The sequence below is a fragment of the Curcuma longa genome, chromosome 1, assembly GCF_044706935.1.
Source record: "Curcuma longa cultivar G26 ecotype Majalengka, Jawa Barat chromosome 1, ITB_CL_G26_1.1, whole genome shotgun sequence".
Taxonomy (NCBI): Eukaryota; Viridiplantae; Streptophyta; class Magnoliopsida; order Zingiberales; family Zingiberaceae; genus Curcuma; species Curcuma longa.
The window spans coordinates 11,031,501-11,044,947 of record NC_133861.1 but is presented as its reverse complement, the minus strand read 5'-3'; the positions used below and the strand labels follow the sequence as shown (position 1 = coordinate 11,044,947).

Here is a 13,447-nt window from a genome sequence, read left to right as displayed (position 1 = left end):
TAATCATTAACTAATTAACTAACTATTAAACTGATTATCGATCTAATTAAATTAGATTAATTAGCTTAATTAATTAAATGTCATTTGTTTAGTCAAATCCGCCATGGTTAATTAACTAACCATAGTTACCTAATTATCATTTAAACTAACCAACTACTAATCAATAATTCCTACCTCTACTGCGCAACAATATGTCTTCTTCTCAGGTGGTTGCCCGCGGCGGCTGCTTGACGGGGAGAACAGGGAAGGCAAGTGGCGGCTGCGTTCCTCGTCGTGTGACGGCGGCTGCGGTGGAGTCGGCTAAGAACGGTGGTGGCGGTGCTGCGGCGATCGGGCAGCAGGCGCTGGCAGGCGGCAGCCAGAGGAGACGCGGCGGCAGGGCGTCGGGAAGAGGGAAGATCGCCGGCGGCTTCGAGCAGAGGAGATGCAGCGGCAGTTAGGAAGAGGAGAGAAGAAGAGGAGAACAGGGGAAAGGGCGACGGCGGCTGTGTAGCGGCAGGACAAGCGACGGCGGAGACGGGAGAAGGTTGATGCCTCGACTCCCCTCGCACAGCCTTTTAAAGGCCGCCTACCCGATGTTTTCGCCGGCGGACGCGGCGCGAGGGCGGCGTCCGTCGGTTCCGCCGAACTCGGAAGACGCGGTCTGCGCGTGGGCGCGGGTCGCGCGCGGCGGAAGCAAAAAATCGCAATCACTGTTTATTCCCAACGGGTTTCGGATTTCAGCTTTAAATGGATCCAATAGGCTGATTTAATCGGGCTTTTAACTGGGGCTCTTCAACTGGGTTTATTACCTGGCAGATATTCGGGCTGACTAATTAGGTCTCAATTGGGCTCCTAATTGGAATTGGTTTAATGGGTTTACTAATGAGACTTAATCCTATAAACACCTAACATTTATTTATTTAATCTAACAATTAACTCCCTTAATCTTTATAAATCAATTAGGGCTATTTACAATTAACCCATAAACTTTTGGTATATTACACAATGCTTCATCTCAGTTGGTGTCACAGAACAGAAAAAGAAATCATGATGAAAGTTTAACTTCATCAAGTAAGTTTTTAACTTCTTAATATTCAAATTCATTACTAATTTTCTATATATTATATTGAGACACTAAGTCAATTTGATATGAATTTATTTAAATTTTATTATGTGGTTAGGCAAGAGCAAAGGTAAACAAATTGCCACCCTGGATACTTTTGAAGAAAATGAAGATGTGATAGAAATTCTGGAATCACAGTCAACTATTAGAGGAATAAATACACTAGATGAAGATGGTGATATGGATGATGTTGATTTTGATGATAGGAAAAATAATTTTAAATTAATTTTACTCTCTTCCATTTTAGACCTCCCCCTAAATCTGACACTTCCATAGAGCTCCTTGTTAATCACAAGACAAACTTCCTAAGTGTCTTAGAGGTTAATTTAAATCAGCCAGAACAAATTACTTAAGTTTTTTTTTAAAATATAATTTTTTAATTGAACTTTTAAGTTTGGACTCCCCCTAAATCTGACACTCCTTTAGGGCTCCTTGTTGACTACAAGGTAATCTCCCTATGTGTCTTAAGGGTTGTTCCAAGTTAAAAGAATAATTTATAAAGTATTTTTCAAAATAAGATTTTTCAAAATAATTTTTAAAATTTTTTCCATATTTAGTTTTAAGATGTCTTAAAAATAAGATCTTTCAAGAACGACCTCCCTCTGAACTAGACATTCTCTTAGGACATCCTTGTTAACCACAAGGATTTTCTGCCTATGTGTCTTAGGATTTTGACTTAGTGTTGACCTAGAGGTTTGTGTCTAAGTGTTGGTCAACCAATTTTCAAATATATAATGTTTTGAAACTTATAGTATAGATACACCCAGCAAGCATGAATCTCATGTAAATATCAAATTTTCAAAATTAGTTTTTATAAAAATATTTATAATAATTTTTGAAAATATTTTTCAAATCTTTGTAATTTAATTGTCCTTATCATCTCACCCGTACTATGTGTTGCAGTACATGGCATACATGGGTAACCTTATGGGTTTTGTGAGATGAGTTATCAATTTTATCTTGATTAAGTTTAAGTTAAGTTCTAATGAAATGTTTGACCTTGAGTTAGATTCAGGTTTAACTGTCAATCAATTAAGTCCACATTTCAAAAATCAGTTTCCAGGCAGTGGCGAGGCACAGTGGCCTTCTTGGGTATCGGAACAACGACCACGTTCTAAGATAAAACTGATTCAAGAAATTATGACCTTAACCAATTTCTTGAGAAACCTTGGTCTAACTAGTCTAGGATGTGGCGAGGTAGCTTCGGTCAGTTCCACTTGACTAAGCAGACCAAGCAAGGTACTCCTTACCCCACTTGACTACCTAGACTAAGCTTCCCTGACGTACTATCATCTCGCCCCACCCTGGTACTATGATGGCAAGTATCAATCATTCATGTGTCCTTAACTAACCGTTCTAGATTAAGCGTTAAGTAAACATGATGACATGACATGTTATGTGCATTTAAATTAAAGCTGATGCATGTCATAGCAAGTATGCATGAGTCAAACAATTCACGCAATAATTTTTGATTTCTAAGGATGTATCAAATTCTTGATTTGATACATTTCGTGTGGACCCGCGAATGTGTCAACCCACTTTGACACACTTTTGTATTTTATTTTTATTGTTTCATTTGGTAATGTTTTAATTTAGTTTAATAATTAAAAGTAGTTTATTATTAAGTTCATAACTTTTAAATTTGAATTATTTGTAATTTAATTTTAATTTAATTTAATTTTAATTTAATTTTAATTTTAATTTAATTTTAATTTTAATTTTAATTTTAATTTTAATTTAATTAATTTAATTTAATTTTAATTTTTAATTTAATTTAATTTGTTGACTTTCTCCTTGAGAAGTCCTAACTTCTCTTGGAGCGATTCAGCCAAGTCATCGGACTTAGCTAGTTTCTTACTTAAGCTAATTATTATTGAAAATAACCTTTCTTGACTTATAGTGGAGTTATTCAATGTGTCATAATTAAAAGATACACAATTATAATTAATTTTGTTATTATTTATTTTAGAAGTTATCTTATAGAAGTTTATATTTTTTTATTATTAGAATTATCTTGAATTTTTAATTTTGAATTATTTGGTAAAATTGAATTGTTCAATTTATCATGATGATTATTAATTTTATCTTGTTTGATTAAATTAATTTTTAAAATTATTAAATTATTTGAAGTTCAATCACTAACTAAATCCTTATCTTGGTTAAATGAGTTAAAGACTTGGTCTAAATTTTTATTTATTTGAGCAGGTTGGTTCATCATTTTGGCGGAAATTTTCAATTCAAGATGGGTTGTAAGTTAGGCGAGTCAATTTATGAACCTATTAAAAATATATAAAAATTTAAAATTTTTATGTTTAGATTGTGGGATTAAGTGAGTTAAGTTCGAGTCCACTAAAAAATAAAAAATATATATAGAATTTTTTTTAAAAATTTAAGTTTGGTTATAGATTAAGTTAAACTCATGAATCTATTAAAATTTTTATTTTTATTTTAAATTTTAGAAAAAAAATTTACCAATCCAAGCTTGTCGAAAAAGCCCCTTGTATTTTTCTTCTATTATCTATCCTCCAAGATAAATTGGCATAATTTTTTTTTAATTACATCCTATATTGAATGTCTTTTCCAAATGCCTCGATATTAATCCTTATTAATTTGAAAATATCCCTTAAAATTTCTATTTTAATTTTCAAAATGTTTTCTATCTATGATTTAAAATACCTAATTTACCTTTTTAAAAGACCACCTAAATTATTACTTGTTAATGGTGAGGAAATATTTTAACTATAAAATGAAAAGTTTTGATGAAATCTCAAGGTATTTTAAAAACTTATTAAGGCCATTTTAAAAATACTGTAACATAAAATTGTATTATTTGAATTTTCACCTTATTATATTATTTATTAAATCAATACAGACTTTTGTTTTAGATATCCCTCACTCAATAAACTTTTAACGATTGAATTCATTTGCAATGAGTTTGTAAACATTTTTCTATAGGGGAGTATCGTTTTCATCTCCTCGTCTCACAGTAAGAAAAAGGGATCTTTGTAATGCTACCATGCTATGCTATGATACCACTACTCAGCTAAATGACATTTAAATATTCAATTTACATCAAATTTTATCTTTTAAACTCGGTATTCCTAAATGTGCAAATCCAAGCTGCTGTAGTGAGATGATGACCAGTAGCAGTCTGTGGGAGTTCATTTCTGGTATGTTTTGCAGAGAAGCCCATAACATGTATTAAATCTCACTAGCTCGTACTGCGATTTACTCCTTCCGGCATGGATTTACGCCCTGCCTATTTACCGCAAATACCAGTAATGCGGAATAGAAAAAGGGCGGAGATCTGATCGCATCGACAGACGCCCCCGCGCCGTCTGTGTCATTTCGCCCCCTCGTAACCCCCCTTCTCCCACCCTCCCCGAATCATCCTCCCGATTCCGATTGCTCCCGGAGCCTGGAAGAATCCAATCCGATCGCTCCGATCCCCATCCGACGTCTCATCGATCGCCGTCCTCCACTCCGCTCCGTCGTTGATCTCCATGCCGCGGTGGATGGCGAACACGAACGCGGGCGGATCTGCGAAAATTTGTTGCCAAGGAGAGTGAGAGCGTGGGCAGGGTGATACAAGATGCCTGGACTCTTAACAAGATGCGCTGAATTCTCGTCGCCCGCCCGATCCGCGTCGCCCGACGGCATCTGGTCCAGGCACCGCGATAGCGTCTCATTCGATCAGCTGCAGAAGGTAAATCGGCGGATTGGATTGGTTTAATTTCTTGATTCGGTTTCTTTTCGTTTTTTCTACGTAGTTCTTGATTTGGGGTTTTCTTTCTCGTTTTTCTTTATCTTTCTTGGAGGTTGTCCCTTTTGTTTGGCTCTAGATCCGGTAGTTCACTTATAGTGGACACATTTTGTTTCAATCGGATTTCAGCCAGAATTTACGGCAATATTTTCCATGTAATGTGTTTTTCGCAATTTCCTTTGGATCTGTGAAACGTTGGCGCAGAATCTTGAGGCCTAGCTATTAGTTCGGCAGCATATCTTGACCTGTTTAATCCATGTTTACCGTGAGAATCATAAATTTAGATCAAAGGTCGGTGATATTTCTTGTATTGCATGTATTGGCTCTTGACAAGTGAATTTGGTTCCAGAATTCTTTGTTTTATTGATTGATGTAAAGGGTACAATGTTAAATTTCCCAATCTAAATGTTGTTCATATGGATGTCTATCCGTGAATGACATTTTAATTCATTTGTTCTTCACAGTTGGCGTATTTGATTCTTATAGCCATTGATTTATATCTTGTGAATGATTTAACATGGCAAATGTTAATCTTGTTGACAATGTAAATGAATTAGTTCTGGAGTGAGCTATCCCTTCATGCTCGAAAGGAGTTCCTGAGGCTTGATAAACAGACTTTATTTGAACAAGCTAGGAGGAACCTCTACTGTTCCAGATGCAATGGGTTGCTTCTGGAAGGCTTCTCACAAATTGTAAACTATGGGAAGTCAACGCATCAGGAAGGTTCTGATTTTCAACCTTCAGATAGAGCTGGGAATTGCCAATCCCAGAACTGTAGTGACATAGATGAGGTACAGGATCCATCGCTGCATCCTTGGGGTGGTCTGACAACAACTAAGCATGGTATTCTCACAGTTCTTGACTGCTTTGTCAGGGCAAGGTCACTGAAGCCACTGCAAAATGTATGTTGTTCTTGCTATTTGTTATCATATCTCAAGGACTTCAAATTCTCATGCTTTTCATTTTATACTCTTCATATTCGTTCACACTTTTTTGCCTCATGCTTTCCTGTCCATATAGATATTTAAATCTCTTGATGCATTATTACTTTTTTTTCTTAATTATTATTTTCTTGAAATTTCACGCTTCAAATTTTTGTAATTGTGCAGGTGTATGATAGTGCTCGAGCTAGGGAACATGAACGTGAATTACTTTATCCTGATGCTTGTGGAGGTGGAGGCAGGGGTTGGATTAGCCAAGGGATTGCTAATTATGGTAAAGGACATGGATCAAGAGAGACCTGTGCTTTGCATACTGCTCGACATTCTTGTGATACACTTGTGGACTTCTGGTCCGCTTTAGGTGAGGAAACCAGATTATCTCTCTTACGGATGAAGGAGGAAGATTTTATTGAAAGACTTATATACAGGTGAACCTTTTTCTGTTCTTGCATAGTGTCAACTTGTTCTATAGGAACATATTCTAGAGTATAAAGGTGATATTCTAGTATTAATATTAAAAAAATTGGTCTTTACATTTTAATTATTTTAACTAACATAAAGCAATTATTCATATAAATTCTTATTGGAATATCTTTCAGTACTCTTCTATCACAAAATCTTACATATATAAGAACTATAGGAAAAAGGACAGTGCTTTCAAATCAAACTTGCAGTCTGTTTGTTCATCTAGTGTCTAAGTGTGTGTTTATAGTTGTATTTAGCAGAAAAAGAAGTTTCTAAGCTGGAGATTTTTGGCTCTTTGATTGGCATGATGTTGATTCAAATAACTGCCCCAAAAAATGCTATCAACACTTCTAAGAAAAGTCCTGTAAAAAAAAACACGTCTATAGGATAGATGTAATAATTTTGGGAATGTAAAACGAAAGAATGTTTCTTAACATTTTTTGGTTGTTTGTTCTAGAGTGATCATCAAGTTTATACTATATTATTATATTTTAGGACACAACTATTTACATTGCAATGTAAATTTTCTTATCCTTTACAAACCGTAATTATAGTTTAGGACTTAGTTATGCATTACTGCGAAGTAGGTTATCTAGGCAATCGAAAATCATGAGAGTTGAGAAAGAAAGAAATCAAACCGAGAGAAACATGAGGAGTCTAAGGAGAAAGCCGATGTTGGGAAGCGACTCGAGGATTTCGGTTTCGCCATGACGACTATTGACGCCCTAAATATTATGACTTTCTTAACTCAATGTCACACATTGTAATTTTTCCTGCGGATGAATAAACAAGCAGATTTTCCTAGAATCTCATAAAGTAGTTGTTTTATTCTAGTGTTTTTCCATCTTGGTAGTTGGGACTAATTAATGAGAATAATTATCTGATATTATCTAATAAACAAATGGAAATGCTTGATTTTCTACAAGGTATATAGGATAACAAAGAAAACGAATCTCATAACAAACAAATTAGGACAGTAAGAGGAAATGCTACAATGACAAATTGAGGTATGATATAGAGAGAACTGAGAGCAGCTAAGGGTGCTTGTTGCGTTGCTGCAAATGGAGATCAGAGGGAGATGTGGCACTAGAATGACTGCTCTTAACTAGGACTGTGTGGTTGGCAATTAGATTGGAAGATGTAGCTGTTATATTTGACAAAGAATATATATCATCTGCATTAAAGTTCATCATTACAATAATTATCAAAGTTGAGAGTGCTGATATACTATGACAAAAGAAATGCACATGGAGAATCTTAGCCAATATATGACAGTAGTGATAACAAATGTTCAAGCATAACAAACATTATTCTCATCTGTCTTAGAATAAGTTGCACATTAACCCCTCACATAATGCTCATTTCATTTGTTGTGCTTGAAAAAATGAGCTTCATGTCCATTTAACATTTGAACAATTGTAATGAATAGTTGTGGCGTCATGATTATCTGAACCATGTTAATCAATTGACTCCAGGAAAGATGGCAAGGTTTTGATTGAAAATGAATCTGTTTCCTCTGTAATTTTCCAAACACCTAACTTACAGAACTTGTTGTTTCTCATATCTATATACTAATATTGCAAATGAACTGTGAGTCCCGACTACAAGAGTTGGTTACATTTATTTTATTTTGCAATGTTTGTAAAATTCAGTTTGAATATTGCAGGTTTGACAGCAAGCGGTTTTGCAGAGATTGTAGAAGAAATGTCATTCGTGAATTCAAGGAGTTAAAGGAGTTGAAGCGTCTGCACAAAGAGCCTTGTTGCACTAGATGGTTTTGTGTTGCAGATTCAGCTTTCCAATATCAGGTTTGATTATGCTAGAGTTATCTGTGTTAATATCATAATATTTAGTGTCTTCATTTGTTTTTTTTGTTTGTGTTAATGTGAAAATGTTGAGTGGCAAGGCAGCAGCTATCAGGAACTACTTTTAAACAGCTAGTGAATTTGTTATGGAGAGTGCTGTCCAAAGTGGAAGCTAACAGATGACCTTGATATATTCACCTCTCAGGTAACAGAAGATACTGTTCAAGCTGACTGGCAGCAGTCTTTTCCTGATGCAATTGGATCTTATCACCATTTTGAATGGGCAATTGGCACTGGAGAAGGACAAACTGACATTTTAGGCTTTGAAGATGTTGGCTTGAATGTAAAGGTCCAAGTAACTGGACTTGATCTTTGTAGCTTTGATGCTTGTTATATCACACTTAGAGCTTGGAAACTTGATGGCCGTTGCACTGAACTCTCTGTCAAGGCTCATGCACTTAAGGGACGAGATTGTGTTCATCACAGGCTTATAGTAGGCGATGGTTTTGTGACAATCACAGAAGGTGTTAGCGTTAGAAATTTCTTTGAACATGCTGAGGAAGCTGATGAAGAAGAGGTATTTGCCATTGGAAATTGTTGTTTATTAGCTTTACAAGGATGATATAGTCATCGAAGGGATCATTTGGACTATTGCTCATGAAATTGTTTTATTCAATTGATATTATTTTTTGCTTCTTAATTTATTTACAAAAACAGGATGATGATGCAATGGAGAAAGATGGAAATGAGCTTGATGCAGATGGTTCCCGATCACAGAAGCATGCTAAGAGTCCTGAACTGGCTAGGGAGTTTCTTCTCGATGCTGCAACTGTTATATTCAAAGAACAGGTGTCTCTAACTTCTCATTCATACCATCATTTCTGTCTCTGGGTTCATTTATCTTTTACTCGTTGCATTAATCACACCTATAATTTAGTTGTTAACACTGGAACTTATTTCAGATATCTACGGTTATTTTCCTGAGTTGCAATTCTATATATAGCTGATAATGACTATGTTAACTCTCGAGGCTTCAAATATAGCTAGTACTGGTATTATGAGAATATACCTAACATGATCTGCCACACCTCAATTTGTTGGGACAACCCTGTGCTGCATAAAATTTGGCACAAGCCTACCTGGCACCCAGCTATAAGATTGATTGTGAAATGAGTTCCTCATTTTAATTTTTTCTTTCTTTTCTTTTGAAAAAGGTTTCTCATTTTGAATTTTATCGCTGTTCATATTTGTCTTATCAGATCCATATTAAAATCACAATGAATCACAACATTGAAGTAGCCTTGTAAGAAAGAATTAGAATCAGTGTAAAATATGTAGTTTTTAAATTACAAACAATAATCAAGCTTCGTCCTGTAACTAAATGACAATACTCTTCCAGGTTGAAAAAGCATTCAGAGAAGGTACCGCACGACAAAACGCACATTGTATATTTGTCTGTCTTGCCCTAAAAATGCTTGAAGAGCGCCTTCATGTTGCTTGCAAAGAAGTTATTACTTTAGAAAAGCAGGTGATTCATTGTTTCTGAATCTTAGATAGATAAAAATTTAAATCTTTTTTCTGTTACCAAATATTGCAAGGCTTAAAGACTGTGATTTCCCAGGTTCTTATATCTGAAACTATTGATTATTTCTCAGACTAAACTTCTTGAGGAAGAAGAGAAAGAGAAACGTGAAGAAGAGGAACGCAAGGAGAGGAAAAAAACAAAAGAACGGGAAAAGAAGCTTAGAAGAAAAGAGAGGCTAAAAGAAAAAGGTAGGGAGAGGGAAAGGAAGCTTACTGAATCTAAGTCACATGATTCTTTGCCTGCAGATTCAAGTATATCATCTATCAGTTCTCATGATGAATCGTTTATCATTTTGCATTCTGGGGATTCTATTGATGAACAAGGTGATAGTTCTATTATTCAAAACCCTGATTCCTGTGATAATATGGATGAGAAGTCCTCAGGCATCAGTATGAATCATGAAACCTTAGAACAATCTGACATTGATGAAAAATTCCATGTTAATAATGAGACTTCTGCATCTGAATACTCAAAATCATCAAGACGGAAACCAAGACCAAGGAAAGATTATATTTCAGATCCGGCATCCAAATGGTATGATAGACACCGATGCTATAATAGCAAAGAGATTAGCAATCAACAAGATGAAGCTGACATTCATTTGTGTTCCTCCAGAGGCACAAATAGTTTGCACAGTCTGTCAAAAGAAAGGTTTTCTAAGCATAATCATAGAAACTGCAATGCTAAAAAGGTGAGAGATCAAGATAGATTTGACTACCAGTCTTCTAGCTGTAATCAGCTGGAGGATTACAGTGAAAAGGCTGGGTATCATGTTTCAGCGAGTAGATTAGGGAAGCAGATAAAGATTGCCAATAAACCAGAACATGCAGTGCATATGCCCAGGTCGTCCTATCAGAATGCTAAATATGGTATTGGTTATTATTTACCAGACAATTTTTCCTTTCAAAAAGGGAAACATGTTACTAATTCTCCTGGCAAAGAGATTTCCAGGAAGCAGGTTTGGGAGCCACTGAATGCACGGAAAAAGGGCTCTAGAAACCATACTGATTCTCAACTGCCCACAGTAACAGGGTTGGGAAAAGGTGAAAGTGGTTGCCAGCAACATATTAGACTTGAATCAGTTGGCAATGTATGCTCAGCTAACCATTCTACCAGTTCAGAAAAATTAGCTACTATGATGAGTTGTGATGCTCATGTTTGCCAGGATAATTTAGATAACTTTGATACTGGTACTGATGTTGATTGTCAGGATAAACTTGGTCTCTTAATAAAGAAAGAATATTATTCAAAGAATGATGTAGAGGACAGTTTCAACCCTGCCAAGATCACTTCTTCTGATCCAGTAAGGAGCTCTTCTAGTTCAGATAACTGTTTTTCATGCCCTAGTGAGGGAGATAGCAGCACTAGCTCTTCGAGTGGGCAAAATGCAGACTCATCAGTAACTTCAGATTCTGAAGATGCTTCCCAACAATCATGCGGTAGAGATTCATCAACACCCAATAGTGATTCTTTCCAAAGATTGTTAGATGGATTTCCAGATAACAAGGGTAAGACAAATGGAGATGATTCCTTAGCAAGCTCTGTTGCAGGTTGCCCATCTGAGAACTGTTTGGAATGTGATTATCCCATTGAAAAATCAGTTGTAGCCGGTGAATCCTATAATGGACAACCTGGATATGTTATGGCACCTCCACCGTATGTTCCCTCCCCAGCCTTGGGCTACCATACCTGGAACATCAATCCTTGGCCACAAGCTTGTACTGGATTCATGACATATCCTCAGGCAAACCATTATATGCTCTCAAATCATCTAGGATGTTATCCTTTGCCAAACAGGCAATCTGGTTTCACTATTCATTACCATCCTGTGCAACGTGTAGCCTTATCTGTTTTTGATGCAAACAAAGAATTCTTGTATCCAACAGCTAACAGAGCAGATGTTGGAACCTTTCGAGAACAAAAGAATCATCACCAGTCCTGTGGGTTTCAACAATCACACTCTCCAATTGAGCCGATAGGCCATGAGAGGTCATTTTCAAATAGACAAGTGCCATCCAAATCTCCTCCTGCAGAAAACTGCATCGGTGAACATTCTGCCAAGTCAAACAATGAACATCCACCCTTCTCTTTATTCCACTATGGTGGTCCAGTAGATGGGAACACAGCTGGATTTAATGCAAAACCACATTCTCTGAAAGCTGAAACTACTGGACACATAGTCTCCAACTTAACCGCAGCTCAGGGGCAGGATTGCTCAAAAGAAGAAATAAAGGTTGAAGAGTATTGTTTATTTTCTTCTGGACATGATGCAAGACTTTCATTCTTCTAATGCAGTTCAAGCAGGCTATTTAGACTTCTCTGCTCTAGTTGTGAAGGCGTGATCAGTTGTAGCCTATGAAAAACAATCTTCCGCATTAAGTTTTAGCTTATCCTCATTGGTTGATGTTTCCAGTTTATGCTTCCCGTTACGGATTGTAAAAAGGAAATCTTTGAGTGATATAGTTTTATCGCTTTCTTCCTTCAGACCAGTACTGGATTGAGATAAGTTTTCCGTCGTGAATGAAAATTGATTTATTACTTGAGTCTCAAATTCTTAGATCTATTTCTTCACTCGTTGGCGAGCGAAGATCTGTTTCTTCATGTTAGCATTACAATAGACTTTGACAATGCTTTGCTGATATTTTGTTTGCACTGTACAAATAATTTATTACATGGTTCTAGGCTTCTAGCGTATGCTGCTATCTAGTTTCCTCTCACTGATTTGGATATGCACCTTAACCTTTTACTATCTTGTAAACCTGCGGTGGACACTGATGGATGAAGTGAACAATTTGAAAGATTACCGTATGTGAAAATAGCACACTTAGAAAGATTACACACTACCCATGTGTCAATCGAAGAAAGTTACCGTATTTGAAAGGAGAGGAATTAGATCGAGTTGTTTAATTCTGGCTCAATGAAATTGCATCTTTCAATTCAATTAGTTTTTAAAATAAATGTATTGTAATTTACTTATAAATAAACTTAGGTCCTTAATATTTATCTCTAAATTTTAAATTAGTTTTTTTAATTTAAACTACATAATGTAAGTATTGTAATTTTAAATGTATTGTAAATTTACTAGTTCTAAGATCGAATGTATACGATTGGATGAGCAAAGGGGGCATCACATAAAATTACAGGCAAATAAAATTCAACACAATAGTTCAAACATATCACAAAGTAGACTTATAATATGGTTTATGCTTTTTTTTTCTACTCCATGATTTGATGAGTGATTTTAAAATGTCTATTATTTTTATCTTTTATGGCAAACATAAGATTTTATAAAACTCTATTTAGTTTTAAAAATATGTTGGAATTTTTAAAATTTATGAGGTTTATGACTCTCTCGATAAGTCATTCTGAAATATCTAATATCTTTTTATCTTTTATGAGAAAAATAAAAGTTTGTAAAACTCCATTTAATTTTAAAAGATCTGTTGGAATTTTAAAATTTTTATGAAAAGCCATCATCCATCACTTGACTTCACTTACCTAGTCAATTGTTTTAGCTTTTGAAATTCTATATGTGTTCTATCAAACTCTTACGCAAATTAAACACGTGTCAAATACAACATGATTTAAATTTTTTTATACAAATATTAAAATTTATAATCAAACTCTAACGTGATTGCATTAACACTTAGGTTCTTAATAAATATATCATAGTTTTAAATTATGTATTATAATTTCTTTAAATTATTTTATAATTTTTAAATTTTTTTAAATATTTGGGTTGGGCTCGACATATAGATTGTGTTGTGTCTGGTTGGCATGCAA

The 13,447-nt window shown here is 35.3% G+C and overlaps 1 protein-coding gene across 1 annotated transcript; it reads left to right on the top strand.

Moving 5' to 3' along the window:
* Positions 1-4,463: 4,463 nt before the first annotated feature.
* LOC141838938 (uncharacterized) lies at positions 4,464-12,202 on the top strand. The gene is made up of 8 exons (XM_074726573.1): positions 4,464-4,811; positions 5,426-5,770; positions 5,978-6,237; positions 7,941-8,082; positions 8,285-8,656; positions 8,797-8,928; positions 9,479-9,607; positions 9,735-12,202. Exons 1-8 carry the CDS (start codon positions 4,698-4,700, stop codon positions 11,952-11,954), a joined length of 3,714 nt encoding a protein of 1,237 aa, XP_074582674.1. The 5' UTR covers positions 4,464-4,697; the 3' UTR covers positions 11,955-12,202.
* Positions 12,203-13,447: the final 1,245 nt, after the last annotated feature.

Excerpts from the sequence above, each read along its gene's own strand:
- LOC141838938 (XM_074726573.1), top strand. The coding sequence starts at position 4,698 with ATGCCTGGACTCTTAACAAGATGCGCTGAATTCTCGTCGCCCGCCCGA. Across the intron at positions 6,238-7,940 it reads ATTGAAAGACTTATATACAG|GTTTGACAGCAAGCGGTTTT; the intron begins GTGAACCTTTTT and ends TGAATATTGCAG. Across the intron at positions 8,929-9,478 it reads CTGTTATATTCAAAGAACAG|GTTGAAAAAGCATTCAGAGA; the intron begins GTGTCTCTAACT and ends ATACTCTTCCAG.